Source organism: Oxyura jamaicensis, chromosome 1 (assembly GCF_011077185.1).
Source record: "Oxyura jamaicensis isolate SHBP4307 breed ruddy duck chromosome 1, BPBGC_Ojam_1.0, whole genome shotgun sequence".
Taxonomy (NCBI): domain Eukaryota; kingdom Metazoa; phylum Chordata; class Aves; order Anseriformes; family Anatidae; genus Oxyura; species Oxyura jamaicensis.
Window position 1 is genome coordinate 197,946,547 of NC_048893.1, and position 20,159 is coordinate 197,966,705.

The 20,159-nt window shown below is 37.0% G+C and overlaps 1 protein-coding gene and 1 long non-coding RNA gene across 23 annotated transcripts in view; both read right to left on the reverse strand.

Annotated features, from left to right (window-relative positions):
- The window catches only part of LOC118176536, a 31,591-nt gene extending 26,245 nt beyond the window's left edge, over nt 1-5,346 (reverse strand). Inside the window, exon 1 of the long non-coding RNA XR_004755459.1 lies at nt 4,851-5,346. This is a non-coding gene — a long non-coding RNA (uncharacterized LOC118176536). The remainder of the gene's footprint in view (nt 1-4,850) is intronic.
- DLG2 (discs large MAGUK scaffold protein 2) overlaps nt 1-20,159 on the reverse strand; it is a 1,027,745-nt gene that overhangs the window by 551,900 nt on the left and 455,686 nt on the right. For all 22 annotated transcript variants that reach the window (XM_035343430.1, XM_035343450.1, XM_035343455.1 and 19 more), the window contains one exon: nt 14,233-14,394. In XM_035343430.1, the coding sequence (XP_035199321.1) occupies nt 14,233-14,394 (162 nt within the window). The remainder of the gene's footprint in view (nt 1-14,232; nt 14,395-20,159) is intronic.

A 20,159-nucleotide genomic window follows, 5' to 3' on the forward strand; every position in this document is an offset into this window, starting at 1 on the left:
ACGAGTCTAGCAGCTTTACATGGGAAAAGTGCTTATGGAACTAGAATGGTTTCATTGTTTCAGTACTTGATTTTTGCTATCATTTGTAAACATTTTTTCTCAGTGATTTAAATCACTACTATACATAAAGATTTTTCCACAGTTATAAACCACCTCTAAAATATTCAGCTAATTAAACATGCATGGCTAATTTGTTCCTCCTTCCACTGTAGAAATGCATATTTTTCAAAATTACATTTTATCATCTGCCTATTCTTCTAGATCTGTTTAATTCCTCTGAAATGCCTTAAAGCTTTGTCTTGTTTTCATTACCCAAAATAATTGTGTGCCATCTGCAAATTGCCCTATGCCAATGTAGCTATTTCCCTGATAAATAACTAGAATATTTATATTTCTATAACATAGTCTTGGACAGATTTCAAAAATGTGTATAGACTTTCCCAGGTTGTCTTAGAACAACCTTAGTTTTCCTTTTGCCATATTGCGAATAGTCCATTCATTTGTCTCAATTGTTTTGATTATTTTGCTTCTAATCTTTCATACTATTTCAATTCTGGAAATATTTTCTTTCCTTAGCAGCTTATAGTGATGAGACTTTGTCAAAGTTATTCACTAAACACAAATAAATGACTGCAGTCTATTTTCCAATTATTACTAATTCACTGACACTATCAGAGATTCTATTAAGTTAAAAGAAACCTGTTCTTACTTTACAAAAGCTATTCTTGTTTGTTCCAATCCTCTTACATTTATCTCATTAAAAGTATCTGGTACAGATTTTCAGATGTGTAATTTCCAAGATCATCCCTAGCGTTTCTTAAAACACAGATAAATATTTCCTTCCATTCAGTCCTCTCAACAGAACAGCTGTGAAACTGAACATTTCTGTCGACTACCTCCTTACCAGCCACTTTATTCTATATAATGGATGCTACCTGTAAGAAGGAAAGATTTTAACTTTACTTTTGTTACTTTCACAAATGTACAATACCAACAGTTCTTAACTACATAGTTAAATTACTCCAAGTGCAAGTTTACTTGTGTCTCTGGAAATCAGACTGTACCAAGCAGATACAGTTCTTTGCTTCCAGGTCTGGGTTTTGCCCCTGATACACACTCACAGTCCCGAGAGCAGAGAGGTTTGGAGCCCTGCAACCCTCCTGTATCTGCAGAAGGGTCACTGACACTGATAGACCAAGGATAAGCAACACCTACAAGGCCAAGTGGGTAGTACATTCCTACTCTGTGACCTTAACACTTCAGAAAAATAGATGAGACTGGATGAAATATGGCATGAATGGGTGCAACACTGCACCTAAACTCGTTAGCCCTTAAACAATGCAAAGCACTGTTGTCCACTGCCCCCAGCACTTTCCCCATCTTGTGGTGTAATATTTGTGAAAAAGGGTGAGCTCCAGGGTAGATTCAGGGCACAAAAAGGCTAAGGATATTGGGATAAGGGAGGATTAAAAATGTGAAGCCTGCCTTCTCTATCTCAATTTTTCCTGAAATGCTCATTCTTGCCACAGATTCAGCAGCCACATGCAGCTGCGTTACCTCTACCACCGTGCAAGTGAAATTTCCTTCCTACCCCACAGTCAGGCAGACATCAAAGCAGTCATTCAGTAGGAGACCAAACATCTTACAGGGAAAGAAAAGTGGAAGACGACACTGCCTTCATAACTAAATAGGCAAGTCTGAGGGGAGAAAAAACATTTCTAGAGTACGAGGACTTTTTGCAAAATTCTGCTTTTTGACATTCCATGAAGCGTTGCCCTACTGCTTTAAATAGTAATCTTTTAACTTATATCTTATTAATAAGATCTTATCACAAGTTTAAATGCTCCTGCAGCCCCAGAGATGTTGCAAAAGAATGGCAAAGAACATGACTGCCATGCACAATGGTGTCCTCCACAAGTACACCTAGAAGTCAGATAATATGAGAACACTAAACCCATTACTGAGTAACAACTATAATGTTTTAATAAATAACTTTATGGAGAATTTAAGTAAGACCTTCTACGTATCACAGGTCTTCAACATCATACCTAGAAATCCCAAAAACATCAGCAGAAAGAGTTTGTGAGAAGTGAGGTAGGCATGGGTGTCCCTGCAAACAATAGGTCCCACAAGGCCATACCAAACATAGTTATAGTCTTGAGCCCCTTAATGAAACATTCACCCTACCGTAATTAAGAAAACTCATTTATACTAACCATTATGATGAAAAATATGTTGCAAAACCCATCTAATTGAAAGTATAGTAACACTCATCAACTCAATTCAACACATGCGGAGAATTAAATTAAGGCCATTAATTAATTAACACATTAAGTAAGTGGTGGTGATGGTAAGGGGGTTAATTTCTACACTGGGCAATCATAGCAGATCCTTACTCTTTTGGTCTCTTTGGTTAAAAAGGGACCACATTCCCAGAACCACCTTCCATCATCAGCATCATCCCCTCATCTGCCTCCTCCCTGAAATGAGTGTATTTTATTTGTCCATGTGTTTCTCAGCAAGAGGCAAGGCTGAAGTGCAGTAGTAATGGGAAAAAGCCAATAAATGTAATAAGGTAGTACTGGTCTATAATTCAGCCTCGAGACATGAACATATCTAGCTAAAGAAATTACAACAGAATTATATGATAGTTAAGAAGTAGGTATAATTTGATTATAGTAGATAGATTAGAAGATATAATTTGAGTATACACAGGGATTCCTATTAATTTCTGCTCACTTGTATTGTTTTTAACCTGCATAACTCTGTGGTATCACAACATATAAGTTTTCCCTTGTCTGTATATTGCTTAGGACAATGGAACCCTGCTCTACAGTCACAACCCCTGGGTAATACTATAACCTAAATTATCATCATCATTCAGATTGAATTAAGAGGCTTGGGAAGAATATGCATCTAGGGAGGAATCTCCAGACCAGTCTTGCTTAGATCATTACTGATAGCTATAATGAGAAAGGCAGTGGAAAATTTGCTTTGAAGTATTCAGGGGCCTGGAAGGACTGCACTAATAACTCGGTCAATAATCATGATGCAGCAAAGATACAGTGATCTCTGCTGTTCTACAGGGGGGCAACTCCAAGAAAGGATGAATTTCATCTTCTCCCACACCTCTCATTTTATTATCAGATGAGATTCTCAAAAAGAATTTAAACAAGTTTCTGGCTTATAGTCCTTTGAAAATCAAAGGGAGCTGTATTAGGCTGAAAGCTACTTTTCTCAAAAGCCTAAATATAAAAGAATCAAGCTTTTCAAGATTACATATAAACATGACCATCATCCCTGGGTTTAGCAGTGTTTGGGAAAAATTTGTACTTAATCTACCCACACAAGATCTTATTGAAGTCCTCAGAGAGTTCACCCACAGCTGGATCAGACCCTCAGCATTTGTATCTAGAGTAGTGAAGCAATGCCAACAAACCCCAAATTTCAGTCATGCAAGTCCAGCAAAATTCATTTGGAGGCTGCTATTTTTATCAAGGTTTCTCCCTCTGTAATCCCCAGCAGCAATGCAATGAGCAAGCTACTGTATGGACTCAGCCTCCTTTGGAATATTAAATTACTAAAGTTCAGAAGAATTAATTACTATCTCACCTACTTACCATCTTCCAGTGATGCCTCAGCTACTATTATGGCACTACTTTACAAGCAATTTCAGCTTAATTGAATACCTTAAGTAAAACCTGGGTTTCAAGTGTTAGAATAATCCCCATTAAGATAGTTGTAACTGAGTTATAAACAAACAAACAAACAAAAAAGTGATAAGTACATGCTGTGATACCAGGTTTATGGCAGACACTCTAGTTTATTCACCTCTGATATTACCACACTATCAAAAGCTGTATGTTTAAGTAACGCTGCAGATACACCAATGGGCATGAACAGTTAAAAGAATTAAAGTCAAAGGAAGCTGTAAGCAAAACATCAGCTCCCAGACTTTTCAAATGCCTCTTTGCTGGTTTAATAGTTTGTGCCTCTTTTCCCCAGATATATATACCATATCTACCTTTAGCTACTGAATGGCAACCTCTGTTCTCACAGTCCCTCACACTTATGTATTTGTAAAATAAGTTTTCCTATAAAGCCCTTGTATCAAACTCCAACAGCAGAGAGCTGGTCTTGCCCATCGCTTGCCCCTTTCCTTTTAGCTCTGGGTAAATAACACATTCTTTATATGGAAGCAAGAAACAAAAAAGAAAGGAGAATAAGAGGGACACTGGAAAAAAAAAAAAAAAAAAAAAAAAAAAGTCTGGATTTCATTTCTCTCAGGCTGCTTCTGTGCCCTACCGCAAATTGACTCAGATTTCCCCCACTTTGAGATAATGACCTGCCATAGCAACTCAGCTGTTGAGTCATTCCACTTCAGCAAGGAAGCATGAAAACAAGAGGTTCCATGATAAAGCCAGTACAGGAAAAGTTACGGAATGCCATTGATACACCTTCCAGGTGGCTCTACAGCCCAGCCGACCACACAGAGTTTTTAAGTCATTCTGGTAATGATACAAATAAATCTGTACTGGGAAATGTATCTACCCTGCTTCTCTGCAGCTGTCAGAAGGCTTTACCCATGCAACTCTCCAAATGAAACAGAGCCCCAAAGCAAGGACACGTACAGTCCTCTTAAAGGTTAAGTGGAATTTCCCAGCAGGCCTAGTGCTGAAGGAGAACACAGGAAGCAAATTAAGTTTTTCAAAGGAATCCCAACATTTCATTTTTAAAATAGTAATGACATGCTGATATTGTAGTGCTTTTCTCAGTACCTTTTTTTTTTTTTTTTTTTTTTTCCACTGAGTTTAGAAACATAAATATTGATGTGCCTGGTTGATCTCTACCTTTGTCTACACATGCAGCTCCACTTCTTCAGTAGTGTTTGAGGTGCAAGTGTTTAGTAGTCCCTGTGGCTTAGTTTACACTCTGAAATAGAGACAGGATTGAAATTCACCAATCCTAGTGTCTGTCTGTATGAGGGCATAAGTCGCTAGTGTTTTCAGCAATGGTAACCTGTCTTGGCTAGTTCAACTGAGATTGCTTGAGTTAGTTTTTCCAGACATTCTCTGGCATTACAGCTATTAGTACAGCACAAGCAATGCAGAAGCAGCCCTGTCTGCACTTTACTGTACTAATACCTACTTTCTTTAACTAAATATCAACATCTCCAGAATACCGAAAAAAGAAATACCTTCACAAAGCAGAAGTCAAATTATGAACATAATAATAAGGAAAATATCCCAGTTTCAACTGAAGACACTAATTCAGTTCAGATCTGCTCAGTTTGCAGATCTGTTGCAAAATAGTAAAGGAAGCCAACTGCCTAATGACTGCTAGAGAGGAAACAGCAGCAACTTGAATGTGAAATCAGATGTAAGTGTGGTCTTCAGAAGTTGGTCTTCAGAAGACACTATTTGTGACACAGACTTCAAAGTAGAAACTTCGTTATTTGTTGAAAACACCATTACTCTTTTCAGCCTTTCCAATGTCATTGCAACCATTTTATTAGGTCAATTATCAGGTTTAATGAATTTTTGGCTCAGAAGCATGCAGTTTAGCTGCTAAGGACTGATCAGTGCAGCAGTCCACATTGATATTTACTATAACTGTAAAAGAAGAGAGAAAAAAAAATCAACTATTTACATTTTCTTTGAGAAAGTGTTCATTTTCTGCATGATACTTTTAACCTAATAAGCTAACTTCTAGCTCTTATGTTAGGGACATGTTCTGTTCCCATTTGGCAGATAGCAGATGCAATACAGAATGCTCAAGTCTGTTGGCTGAAAAAGAATAAAATAAAAATCAATTGCATCCTCCACTGCTCAGAGTTTCTGTAAGTCTCAACAGGATAAAAGCTGCCCTGAGTATTGCCATTTCAGCAGGCAACTGTGACCAACTAGATTTGATGACATTCAAGTGCATTTCATACTGCTTTTGCTTGAGGGGAGGGGGAAACACCTTCCAGCAGTAAAAGAAATCAACACAAACTGCTCATAAAGACCATGTATGACAATGGGGAGACGGAGAATCATAACTCCTATTCTCTCAAAGCAGTCAAAAAGCAAAATGATCAATAAAAACACAATTGTCTTGAACAAGAAGGGTATCAATCATTACATGTTAACTGCTACCTGGTAGAAACTTGTAATTCATGGGTGGCTCACCGTATTAACAAAATCCATGTGTAGGTGTAGGAATGGTTATAACAAAAGTAGGGAATAAAGACCTAAAGGAAAAATACAGGAATGGATCCTGAACGCAATTCAGAGAAAAGTAGCATAACAAGAGAACAGTACACTGATTAAGCATGGAAAAGACAAATAATAGCATAGGAACAGAAAAGACAGAAAAAAGTACTATGGGAGATCAATTTAGCGAACAGTGCAAATCTTAAAAAAGTCACCTGAGTCATCAAGACTGCTGACTATTTTGTGACATTTCCCAAATTGTATCAGCTTCAGTAGCACTATTGTCATTAAATAATTATTAGAAAGCAAGTGACATGATCTGCTAGAACAGAAATGTTTCAGGGAATCACATGCCAAAAGTTTTTTCCATTTGAAAAATCTGAGAAGCCTCAAATAGCTATAGATATCACTATGCTACACAATAATAACCCCAAAAGTTTTTATTTAAATTTGATTCTTACAAATGGTTGGAAAATATTAGCCTATTCATGAAGCTGTTTTTTTCATTTAAATGTCAGAAATCTGAGGGTTGTTTTTGTTTGTTTGTCTTCCCCCACAGTTCCACACTCCACAAAATTTATTACAAGATGAAATAAGAGCCACAAGAAACACCAGTTTAAAGAGGAGGCACTTGGAAACAAAGTATAAATTGGCTTGAGCACTTCTTAGTCAGGCTGCCAAGACATTCCTCCATAAGGTTTGAAGGTCTGACTAAATCAATTCTGTCTTCTTCATGCTGCAGTGGAGGACCCACCCAGAGCTTGTGGAGCTGAAAACTGCTTTGTACAATTTATATATATATATTTTAACCCGATACTGAAAAAAGACATTTTTGATGTGTAAAATCACTGGGTATATAAATGCATACAGCTTCTATTGAGTGAGTGAATTACAAGCGTATTCCTCAATGAAAAGGTATTATGGCGGTTTAATGCTTCATTTAAAATGTAAAGTATGTTTCCAAGTGTCAGTAGTAGCTGAAGTCTGACAGAAGGGCATTTCAGCTACCGAGTTCAGGGAAACAGCTGGTGTTAAAGCTGTCTGACATGTCTGAGAGAAATCCCTCCTCTTACAGTCTGACTAATAACGTCAAGATGCTTTATTGCACTTCTCATCACCAGGTCATGAAACACTTTGGAAAGGTGGCAAACACTATCACAGATATTTTACAAGCAAACTGGTATTTCTGTGCTCATAGATTCCTAGAAAGGAACTAAGAGAACACATAAATCTTACATCTGTATGATCTAGAGATGATTCCATGGATTTATTTGCTATATTTCATGTATTTCATCTGGGGAAAAAACAAACAAACAAAAAACATCACACACACACACACACAAAAAACAACTTTATAATAGCACATCTAGCACATCTCTTCTCAATTTATTTGATATTCTATGAGAATGTTATACAGGCAGTGCATCAAGTGAAAACAGCTCAATTAATCACAGAGAAGCAAAGAGTAATTAGTTCTATGCAAAGTATTACATAAAGACAAAAAAAAAAAAAGCATTCCTGGAATCTCTCATTTTCTGTATTATAAGTGAGAGACTTGGCCAGAAAAAAATGCAATATATCAGACCTTTTTCAAAACATAAGACTAAGGAATAAGACTACACTTAGACTATACTTAAGGTGAAATCCATTATCTGAAAAGAATAAAAGATATAACAGCTAATTAATACTAATGGATAAAGCACCCAGCAGATCAAGAACAGAGAGTCTCCTGAAACTGCAATTCGGATTAACATTTGAAAAGACCTGCAATACCTAGGAGGCCTTTATAAAATAAACAGTGTACATAGCCTGAAAATATTTTCAAATTCCTTTGAAAATTCCTTTCTTTATTCTTCAGGCAAATCTAACAACATATAATGGAGTGGTAGATACTGTCAGAATTTTCTTTGCTTGTGTCCATCATGGGGCATCATATATTTTGCCAGAAAATAAAGAATTATAAGGCCTGAGGTTTACCTTAAGTTGCTGAGATTTTTCCAATTAAATCACCCACAGACAGAAGCAATTTTATATGGTTTCTTTTAAATTCTGTCACAAGCTAGAAAGATAACAAGATGCTGTCTACAGCAACATAAATCATATGGGAAGTCATCAGTCAGAAATCCAAGGTAAAAAAAAGAAAAATAAAAGTGAAGCACACAGAACAGTGGACCTAGGTATGATGCCATACAATAAAAACTGTTTTTCGTTAGGACTGTAATATTTAAATTTTGCATCATTTTAGGATGTTTTTCACAATAAGACAAATATTGCAAATATGGAAGACATTTCTGCTCACATGAAATGGAGAAACAAAATATTCTTCAGAATACTAATTTATAAGCTGCTTATTTTGCTTTGAAAACAAGTGAAATAGAATAAAAATTCAGAGCCCTTTTTGCTGCTCTTCTAAGAGCAAGAACAAGCGTAAGCGCATTTGTGTTTTCTTTTTGTCTCTTCTTAATCTGAATGTATTTTTATATAAAAAAAACATAGATCACAGATACAGATCTATGATATATGCCTATCTGCCGTAACAGTGGAAGATAAGAGAAAATCAGTACACGATTAAACATGTAACAAGTGTTGTATCTTAATGAAGCAATCTACTGAATATTCAGTGAAAATTCACTAACGGATACAGACTGCAATATGGGGCTTTGCCAATAACTGCATATTAAAAAGAAGAGGGGGAAAAAAGAAAACAACAACAACAAAAACCCACCACCACTACCACAAATGTTAGGAAGCTACCAGGGCAGAGATCAAAAATATTATTATAAGATCATTGCTCCTGGGTTGAGACACCCTCGGGCTAAAAAAAATGCTTCATACAAATTAGCTATACTTATGAAATGTAGCCAGTGTAAGCACAGGAAAGGGTGCCAGATTAAATTTTAGATGGCTCGCTGATATATCTATGCATACATTAATATGTCCTCTATATAACCTCAATTAATTTTGCAACTGCAACAGAAAACTTCAAACTTCTGTTCCTCACATATATCATCAGCTTCTCACAGTCCTCCATCACCCTTAGGAGCCTCTCAAATGCAGCTTCCTTGATCAGGAATGAAAGCCTGTGCTATGACACAGCCTCAACTATTTGTCACACCTGAACAATCAAAATTTAAACAAATTCAGCTTTATCCTCTTCCCTACATGAACCTCACCTGCAACATAGTGTACTTCCACAGTAATTGAAACTAGGGATGTTCAGTATTTCTGGAAAATAAATGGTGTTTCTTACATGGTCTCCACAAAAACACGAGGAGCTAAATTTACACAGAAGAATCAGGCATAGTGATGCTGAAATGTGCAGCAAGCAGCCTTTCCTGTCTATGTCTGGTTCCCTGGTAGTTAGAGGTATTTAAAGACTGAAGACTTCCGAGCAACTGTTCACTTAAAACAGCTAGACTGGCCTGTTGAGTGCATTTTCTAGTGTTGTTCTGAAGTTCTGTGCAGCAACACCTTGACTTAGTCTACAGCTCAAGTGATCCTCTGCAATATCACTCTCTTGGACTTCATTATTTTCACTGTGACCAGTGCATGACTTTGTGTTTCATACAGAATTCAGTAGTGAAAGAAGCACTCCCTGAAATTTTCAAATTGAGAAATGGAGCTATGGCCTCTGAAATTGTAGAATGTTTTAATCTTATTTGTCCAAATGTCTTTTGAACTCAATTTTTATTGAAGTCAATGTAGACTCATGAAATAAATAGCCTTTACTTAATCTACATTTTCAGACTCAAAAAAAATTATTCTTTATGACAGTTTCCAGAAAGCTCTGGCTAAGACATTTTTCACAGATTAATTAATCATCTAGGATTATCCTTAGAGCCTCTTCCCCCTTCTTTGTTAATTTGTCAAAGAAGCACGGCAACCGCCATGGTAAGGTCTGACTCACACTTGCACAAGGCAGGCTTCAGAGATGAAGAAGAAAGCTGTTTTATTAAAGACAGCAAAGGGGACATGCCAAATTCAAGCAGCCTACACAGGAAGGACCCTCCTGCACTCATGCAGATAAAAAGGATGATAGGAGTGCAAAGAACACTCTACACACCCACCATAAGATGGGAGCTGGGAGAGACCTGTTTGGAGCAGAAGCAATGATCAAGCAACACCAGCAACACCATCATTTCCACACTGTATACAGAGTCTCAAATAATTGGTAAGCCAGGGGCTTTTGCAAACATTGAGGAAAAAGATGGAATGGAATCAATGTACTGTGGTGATGGGATAAGCAAATCTCATTCTTCTGAAAACCAATTTGCTTGAGTGTCATTTCATGGATAACCTTAACTTTGGAAACTTCTAAGTAAATGAATGCTCACTCGCTCCACGTGGAGGGGATTTTCCCTCTCTCCGTTCAAAAGTCACTCCATCAATTCTGACTTTCTATAAACTGGGAGCAACCCTGCTGAGCTGTAGGAGAGCACTCTGGAGCAGCAAGAGGAGGAGGAATAGCTGAGTACCTCCTTCCCTTCTATAAAGTAGGGCTGTCAAAGAGGAAGCAACTGAGGAGATGTCTGAGCTTCCTTATTTAAAAATATCTTAGGCTAAGGTAATAACAGTAATTTACATGCTACTTCTTTTTGCACAACTACCATTGATGCTTACACTCACGCCTTGCTTTAAATTAGCAAATAGAGATAGTAGCTGGAATAGCTTGGCATTTAAAATAGGCAGGCAACCACGGAGATCCAAGCTCCTTATATGTATTTTTTTATTCCTAGGCTTATCTAAAGAAAGGGGAATATATTTCAAACAACAAGAGATCTAACATCACAATAATAATGTTAGAAGCCAGAGCTCTCGCTCATGTAATAAATAGTGATTAGCTCTATTCCTAGATGGAAGGGAAAGAAAAAAGTATTTCATTTGGAGACAGAACTGCATGTCTGAATTCCAGGTGCAGCTGCGTTGTATTCAGATTTCCCAACATACCAGGTTCCCGAAGGCACCTAGTTTCTAACAAAGCATTTTTACTGAATTAGCGCTTTCTAAACCGTGTAAGAAAAAAAAAAATAGCTCTGCTGAAGCTTTAGAGAGCCTGATCAAAGGATTCTGAGCTAATCGCACCATCTAGTGTCAATAAGGGAAAATGCAAGACAACTATTTTAAACTATATTCTTAGTATACTACACACTTCTTTCTTTAGTAGACTAATAAAATGCAATTTCTTCACCGCCACAAATTGCAAAGAACATTTATCATCATAATATGTCAACTCTCTCTTCCATAAAATTGGTGAAATGTTAGCATTTTCCCCAAATGTTAATGCATCTATGTAACCAAAAAGTTCCTTTTAAACTTCTGTGTTTGACATTCAAAGTTGCTGAAGTGGTTGTAAATTTTATCCTCTCCATGCAAATAGGTAGATCAACCTATCAACCTGATCAACCTAGGTAGATCAAGCTTTCTAAAATTAAGCACTTCCAGCACTGAGTTGAGTGTATGGGAAATGTTACTCAACAGTAGTAAAAGTTTATGTAAAAAAATTGAAGTTATAGAAGTAAAAATCACATTGAAAAGCGCCCTTTCCAGCACAACTGTTTGAGCACTACTGTGCCCTTTCTAGCACAACTGTTCTTTTTATCTTCCAAAATGAAGTAATCTGGCTAGTGTATGCTACAGTGTAGGGACTTAAAAGACATCAACATCAAAAAAAATGTGACATCAATAACAGAAACCCTATTAAGAAACATACCCAAACAATATTTATCACAATCAGCACCTGAGTGTCTCAAAAGGATTTTCATAATGGCTGATGATCAGATTTTGGATTATTCAGCACACAAAACTGCTGAGATGTTAAAGAAAAACACTTCAGTAGTTTGGTATCTGATAAAACAAAGTCCTTTTGAAGTACCCAAGAGAGACTAGCTCCACCTGGATGATTCTGGACTACATTAAAGCACATAATCCAGAATATGAACCTACAGCCCAATTCTTTACCATTTTGTACACACAACTTGGAATCAAATTTAAGATGTATCTGTACTGTGCAGCATGTTACTGTATCAGGCATTTTTATTCATGTCTTCATAAAGATGGGCTGAATCTTTCTCTCCTGGGAGCTAGAAAGTCTTTCAAGAATCCCTGGGACATTGTATTTACAGATATACACAGGCCCATATCTAAACTGCTGGCACATTTTTCCAACAAATCTTTTAAAAGCAGTATTTGGTATTTCTCTGGAAAGACATGCTATGGGTTGAGGGGCAGTATGCTCCAGATTTAGCCATTATTCAGTGCAGCCATATTTGTGCAATAATGCTGAGAAGAAACTGGAATACTAAAGAACATCACAGCATAGGATGGAAATTATGTAATTCAAAAATACAACAACCTAGGGTTTTGTAGAGTTGGGAAAGACATTTCTCAAATAGGCAGAAATCATTATGACAAAAGTTTCTGAAGGGGTATTTCCATCAGTTCCCAGAAACAAAAGTGACTCCAAAGGAGACATTTCAGATAGACAGTGTACCACAATGTCAGGAGCTCTAGCAGAAGCTTTTTATTATTGTTGCTACATTATCAGCTTAGATCATGCATACTTGGATGCTTGAAGGTCTCTATCCGTAAAACCAAATATTATCCATTTTTTATTTTCATGAATAAGAAGCACCACCATAATCCTAATATTCAAAGAGCCCAAAGGATCAGGGATGTTTTCCTTCCAGGCAAGAAATTGTTTTGTCTTTGGTTGTTCCCTGAGATTACACTGAGGCCACATGGAGGTAATCCCTTCCAAACAACTAAACTAATCTATTTCTGCATAAGATGTATCACAGCTTGCTACCAGTGGTTTCTGCAATAGAAGTTGGATAGACAATGTGTAAATCTGCTAAAACATGAAAAAGCAAACTACGTACAAACTACACACAGAAACAACAGGAACAGCTGATAAAGATTACTTCATGTGGCTGTTCTAAGAAAGCTTGATGATCACCAACTGAATTCACATCAGTCTTTAATAATAAATATTTCCTTTCACTTGTAACTATGCTGTAATCAGTCCACTAGGCAAATGATCCACATTTCATAACTTTTGGGTACCAGAAACAGCAAAGCCCATTTGCCTTGGTTGCTGCTTGGTTAAATACCTGAACAAAATCAATTTCCCAGAACGTCACCACCTCTTGTACTACTCTCCTTTTCTTAACTTCTCTTTTATTACCCCTCCAGAAGAAAACAAATAATACAAAAACTATCACACTCCTTTAATTAAAGAAGCTTTAGGAACATCTTCAAAGTATTGAAGTCTTATTTAAGAGCAAATTTTCAGAAATGGAATTCCTTTTGGTTAATATATGGGTTCACCATTAAGACAAACATTTTTCCTCAGCCAAATTTATCAGAGGACACCATACACAGACACTCACACAATCTGTATTTTATAGATTTACCTTAGTTAACAAAGATGTCTCTACGTCACCCTGAATCACAACCAAACCCACAGAAAACATAAAGTGCTTGAGTCGTAAAGATCTGAATAGTGGCAAATGAGCTCCCTTTTCATGCCATTATCTTATGACTTTGATGTAGCTATCAGAGAGATGTGAAAAACAGTATTCCATCAGATGTTACATTTACAGTATTTTTTTTTTTTTCATTTTATGAGGACAATCAGGAAGGGAAGTTTGCCAGTCCAAAAATCACAGTAATATTGGGGCCCAGAACTTGCATTATTCTTTCTCAATGTACAGATGAAAAAAAAAAAAAAAAAGAAAAAGAAAAAAGAAAAAAGAATAAGAAAAAAAAAAAGTGCTCATTTGCCAGGAATGATTTTCCCTCAAGCAAAAAATCTCACTTAAGGCAAAAAGCTCACATCTCAACACAAGCTGTGCCAACTAAACCATCACCAGTTGCAATACAGACCAGACTTAAAAACCTGATACGGGACAATCAATCTGTACCGATACTTGCAAAACGCAACTTGTTTGTTTGCACAACAAAGTAAGTTTCTCAAGATATTCATGGCATACATTTTCTCATGGTGGAGGACCAAAGGCACAGTAAATACCAATCCTACCTTCAAAGGAGAAATGTGCGACTGTAAGACATATCCGTGGACATTCTCTATTTGAGACAAGTTCTTCTCTGACACATGAACAAGCTCTGGTCCTCTCACTTCATGGGTTAATCGAGGCAAGGTATGATCATGTGGAACATCCTCATCTTGATAACGGTATTTCTAGGAAAAAAAAAAAAAAAAAAAAAAAAAAAAAGATTAAAAGGAAGAACAAATAGGCTTTAAAGAGCAATGCACGTGTATTAATGCAAATATGGTATATCAGAGAAACTATTTGGATTTTCTAGTCTGTTCTAGAAAGAATACCTCATTCTGTTTTCAACACTTCTTCAAAAAGATAAAGTGTGGCATTATCATGCAGACACACAAAACTTTTACCTTCAGATAGACAGCTGAAAAGATGTATTGGCAAGTGATAATACTGAAAACAAAGTTGTCGATCTGCTGAGCTGTTGTGCCAGCTCACATTTCACACCCTCACATTAGTAATTGTACTTATGTAGCTTTTTCTCTGTAAAATATTTGAGTCATTCTCCATTCACCACAGCATACTGTAATGCTAGAGAGCACGCATGCACCTCCACAGAGCCACGGGCAGGGCAGAACTTACTCTGCAGTAAAACATTTTCATGTAGGCCAAGTGCAGTGTTCGGTATTTTAACTTCCTGCTCTGGGGAGCAGTAACATAGGAAACAGAGGAAGTAAGCAGCTTGTCCAATATCAGAAACAAAACTCATACAAGAAGCAATGTAACTCTAACCCTAAAAATTAAATTAAGTGACCAGACCTCTAGGTGCCCAGTCAGAGACACCAACCCCTAATTGAACGGGCTCAGCCATGTCCTGAGGTGGGTTTTTGTGGAACTGGGTTTGTGTGGAACTGGCTGTGTCCAGCCCAGGCAGCCCCAGCCTGTCCTCACAGAGCCTGGCCAGCACCTTGTCTTCTACACCCAGTGTACATACACACAGCACTTTTTGAGGGAGAAGACTACAGAATGGCTAACGTGAGGGGTATGATTTCACATTACATATGGTGCTGGTGGAGGACGTGGTGACAGTACAGCAGGGAACACGAGGAGGAGAGCAGAATACAGATTAGATGGGGAATCATAAGTCTTTGGCAAAGAAAGAGGGGTGTTTAGTGCTATTCCACGTTTTCAGCTGAAAGATGCATGCTAAATATTGAATGAACAGAATCAAAGACTAAAAGAAAGACAAAATCTAGGACTTATTTGAATAGCCAAAACAAACACACAGAGGACTCTCAAGTTCAGGTATGCTCAGAAGGACTTTACAAAGTAGACTTCAATGCTGCTCCTGCCGCTGTCTTTGAGCACCAGGCCCAGGGGTGTTGTTTCATTTAGTCAGTCTTCCAAAGGAAACTGTCCCGATTTATTCTTGCCTTCATTCTGATACGTGGAAATGGTTCTGCATTTGCCTACTATTTTCCAAATGCCTGTGTGAAATGAATTATTCTTTTTTTCCTCTCTGGGATATGCTTGCAACCCTTCACATATTCACTTTTCTGATAACATAATTAATGAATCTATGAAATAACTGGTACCAGACAAGTAGTATTTGGGCAAGAAGCCATCAGCCTAATAGACAATACTCCAACCAATGTCACATTAAATGCTTGGCACAAAAATCACTTAAGCCCCAAGCAGTCAATTATTTTTTGAATCCAGTGAGTACTCTTTCAAAAGACACAACTACTCATAGGCACCCTCTCCAAAGTGAATCATTTGTAAAACATGATTTTGAGAAATAACTGCAGAATACCAGAGTCATCTTTCTGCGAAATGATAAAAATGAAAATTTCCAGTGACCACTTTCAAAAGAGACAGGACAGCAATGTCTCAAGCCATAAGAAGATTTAGTTGGATCATTCATACAGCTTTACAGCACAGAAAGTAGCATGAAGTGGTGTTAGAGAAGGAACATCTCTTCACATGCATCGGTAAGCCCTTTCGCCATCGCCGCACTTCAGTGTAGCCATTGCATAATTGAGAGCCAAGGCCTACAGTAAATTGGCTGATGACAGGCCCCGTGCTCCCAAAAAGCATAACACTTCTGTGTAGACTTTCCAGTGAAAATCCATATTTTCTAATTAAATATATATAATAATTATGCTCTCCAATAACAAATTAGATAATATTCCTGTCCAAATGCCATAAACTGGGAAGCTTACAAAACAGATTTCCACTTTTGCATTTGCCCTTATCCACCGTCCCCCCCCCCCCCCCCCGCCCCCCCCCCCCATTCTTATTACTCACAAAGTATGAGCCTAGAGCATTTCTGGGTCAATCCTGTTATGTGTTTGCCATGTTCTTAGTACCAGACTCATTGATTTTCATGCATCTCTCCTCCCACATCAACTCCTCACTGAAATATTTCAGCTATGAACCAAAGCAGACACAGCAAAAAGCTAGAGGTAAGGAAAGTTTCTGATAACAGAAAGCTGAAAATACCAAACCAGAATTGAGACGCTCCTGCAGGAATGCTTTATTTATCTCCATCTTTCTGTCCTGGTGGAGTCCTGCAAATGTCCTTGAAATTACCCAGTTCCCTAGAAAACAGTATTTTCTCTAAGGGTTAATACAAATTTCTGGAGGGAAAAGCCTGATTGCACAGAAATGCTACTCTTCATTTGACAAAAGAACAGGTGGATGTCTTATGATAATTAAATTACAAATCAGTGCCTGCTGCTGACAGGGTATTGTATGCTGCCAACTAGCATCAGATATTTAAGATCCTCTGTAATTACCTATAATGGGGGAGTGGAGTGTGCTGCTGTGAATTTTTAATATGAACGTGCTTTTTAATAAGAGATCATTCTCTCTACAATGTGAGATTATTACAGCATCACTACTCCTCACATTGTACTGTCTAAAGGAACATTTCTAAGGCTGTGTTTGCCAAGTAGTTGTCAAATAAACAGGATGGGAGATGTGAATCTAGCAGAGGGTAATGGTCAAAAGCCTTAAATTTGAACAAAGCTAACTCTCAAGAAAAAAAAAAAAAAAAAAAGTGGGTAGTCATGCTCAGTAACAAATCACGATAGCCAGACCAAAGCACTTGAATGGAAATAAAGGTGTTTTACAAGCTACCTTTCACAGACTCATGAATGAAGATGGCTGGGGAACATGTCATTCATTTTGGGGCTAGAAAGAATTGGCTTTTACAAAAGTCCTCAATACTTTTTGCAGCTATTACAATTTTGCTTTGCAGAAAATGCAAACAAAAACAAAAAACAAACAAAAAACAAACAAACAAAAAAAAAAAAAAAACTTTATTTTTGATCAACTCAATTTGATCCATGTCCTAAGGTGAACGTGATCCTGCTGGAGTTGCCATTCAAGGACACATGTCCCTGTTCTCTGCATGGCTGGACCACACTTAAAAACATCACACATTACTTCTTCTAGCAATAGAAGGGTTGCAAATGTGGGGAGCAAAGCGTGTTATAGGAGTCACAGGCCTCTACAACATCCTGTGAAATAAAAGCAGCCAGTTAATGCTGGTCTGGAGTGGCTCTCCACCTACAGAAAGGCACCCTGACATACTTAAGACACAAAGATGAATGAATAAAGGTAAAACTGTGATGTGTCTTCTCACTCAGCTGAAGCTTTATTATAGATACAGTTGATATTCAATATACTAAATTTCTTCATTTTTACATACAGGCAAAAATTAAAAACATTGGCATAGAATTTGGTCCATTTAGACAAAAAAAATAATCTGTGAAGTCTCGTTAAAAATATTAGTACCACCTTGTCTTGCTTTTCTTTGAGAATTTTCAGTGGTCTTCAATGTGTTGAATTTTACTGGCACTGCTCTTCAGAGGCAGCAAATTTCAATGTCATACAGATGAGTATCTTGAGAAAACAAACTTTACAATTTGAACACACAAGTCCTTGGGCATTCATCCAGTCATGAGTAGAAATAACGTTACTCATCCAACTGATTGCAAATGAGCAACACAGCTTGAATTCTGAATATTTGCAATCAATCTATAGAGTAAAAAGAGAAAAAAAAATACTCTTCTCCTTATATAAAATGGAAGAAATCACAGTCTGCTTGCCAAGACTGTGGAAGTAGATTAAGAAGCCTAAATCATTGAATAATTATACTTATTGTGAATGACTTGCTCTTTTGCGTATCAAGTAGATTTCTAACAAGCTTATCACTGTATCACAGCAATACCTTTCATCCAAGAAGCCCAAAGAGCTTTACAAGTGGTAGTCAAGTCTGATAACATCCTGTTGGAAAAAAAGTATGTGCATCATCTAAAGGTGGGTAAAATTAGGCACAGAAATACAACTTGCTCAAGGTCACAAAAAGAGTCAGTTAGGCAGTGGTAGAACTCAGATTTTTCTATTCCTCTCTTCTAAGCTTAATGCAACTACAGTGATGTTACTAAGCATAATTAGTAATAATAATACAGTTGTAGTAGGTTGTCTGATGCCAATTTAATTTCCTTTTAGTGTTTTCCCCTCACCAAAGGTTCCAGGAGACAGCAGACTTTCTAAGGTCAGGAATTAGTTTTTCTCTGCATCAATGTATTAGCTAGCAGTGCTTTGTGCTGCTTATATTGTGTTATCTCTCAGAAACCAATAGTGATTTTTAGAGGACGAGGTTTCCTGTAAGAACCAAATTGTTTCACAGAAGAGACGCTATCAGCACTGAATACTAAGAACTTGCATGGCTTTTCTACTCAGTACAGAAAGAAGTTCCCTTTTTTCAGGAAGGAAAAATAAATAAACTAATAAAAGCAAATATATGATTTATTGTCTCAGTTTACTGAAATAGGCAAGTATTTGCCCATTATACGTAATTTTCATTTAAAAAAAAAAAAAATGAGTACAACACAGTTTACTGAATGTTTTACAATATTATCCTTATCTATTTTTGAATCTCTAAATATTTGTGTTTTGTTTTGTTTCACTATGAAGAAGAAATTAAATGGATGTTAGCCAAAGCACCTCATTCTTGTTATCTGGACGTAGTTGCACCTTTCGCTCACAAGATGGCACAATAACCATCGAGTTAAAGCATGTTCTCACATCCAATGATAAGTACTGCAGGAAAAAATAAGGAGCTATGCAATGTCAAAAAAAAACTTCAGGTAAGTTTTTATTTTGAATTGACCTGGTGCAATATTAGAAAAAAAAAAAAAAAAAAAAAAAAAGACTGCAATCTTTTATAGTAAGTACATATAAACAGGTTACAGGCATACACAAAGCTGGCAGCTAAAGAAAAATGTAATAATTCATATAAGCATCAAAAATTAAAAGCAACTAGGAACCTGTTGGTTTTTGAAGGCTTTAGCATGAACAAAAACACTATGTATTGACAAGATTGAGACTAGCCCAGAATTCTGCATTCCTCAAGGAATTCTAAATCCTAATTAAAACCGCCTGCATGCAAATCTGTACCATGAGGTATTCAGCTCCATATGCTGCATCGCATTTTGGACCTGTTAACAGCATCAGTTTAGCCCTCTGGAGGTTGCTAGTTGCTATCCAATAATTTAAAATAGATTTTAACTTGAAGCACCAGTATAAAAAAAGGCACTCTTAGAGGCTGGCTTTGCTAGTATTAAATGATGAATGTGGCTGCAGACTATAAAATCCAGTAACCGTTCGAAAAAAAAATAAAAAATAAAAAATAAAAAAGATAAACAATAAGTATTTGCTGGACTAAGTGAAGCAAAGGAAAGACGTGGGTGAAACCATACAGTTTTTCAGCATCAGGCTGTAGCCACTTCTCCATCCTTTTGTCTTGCAATAACTTCACTTGCATACCCCTTTTTACAGTTTTCAACTCTTCCCTACAAAATATTCATTTTCTAATATGTCCATGTTCCCACAACCACTACAAAAAGTCCTCATGCCTCATTAGCTTCCTCCTCTGTGCCTCCTTTCC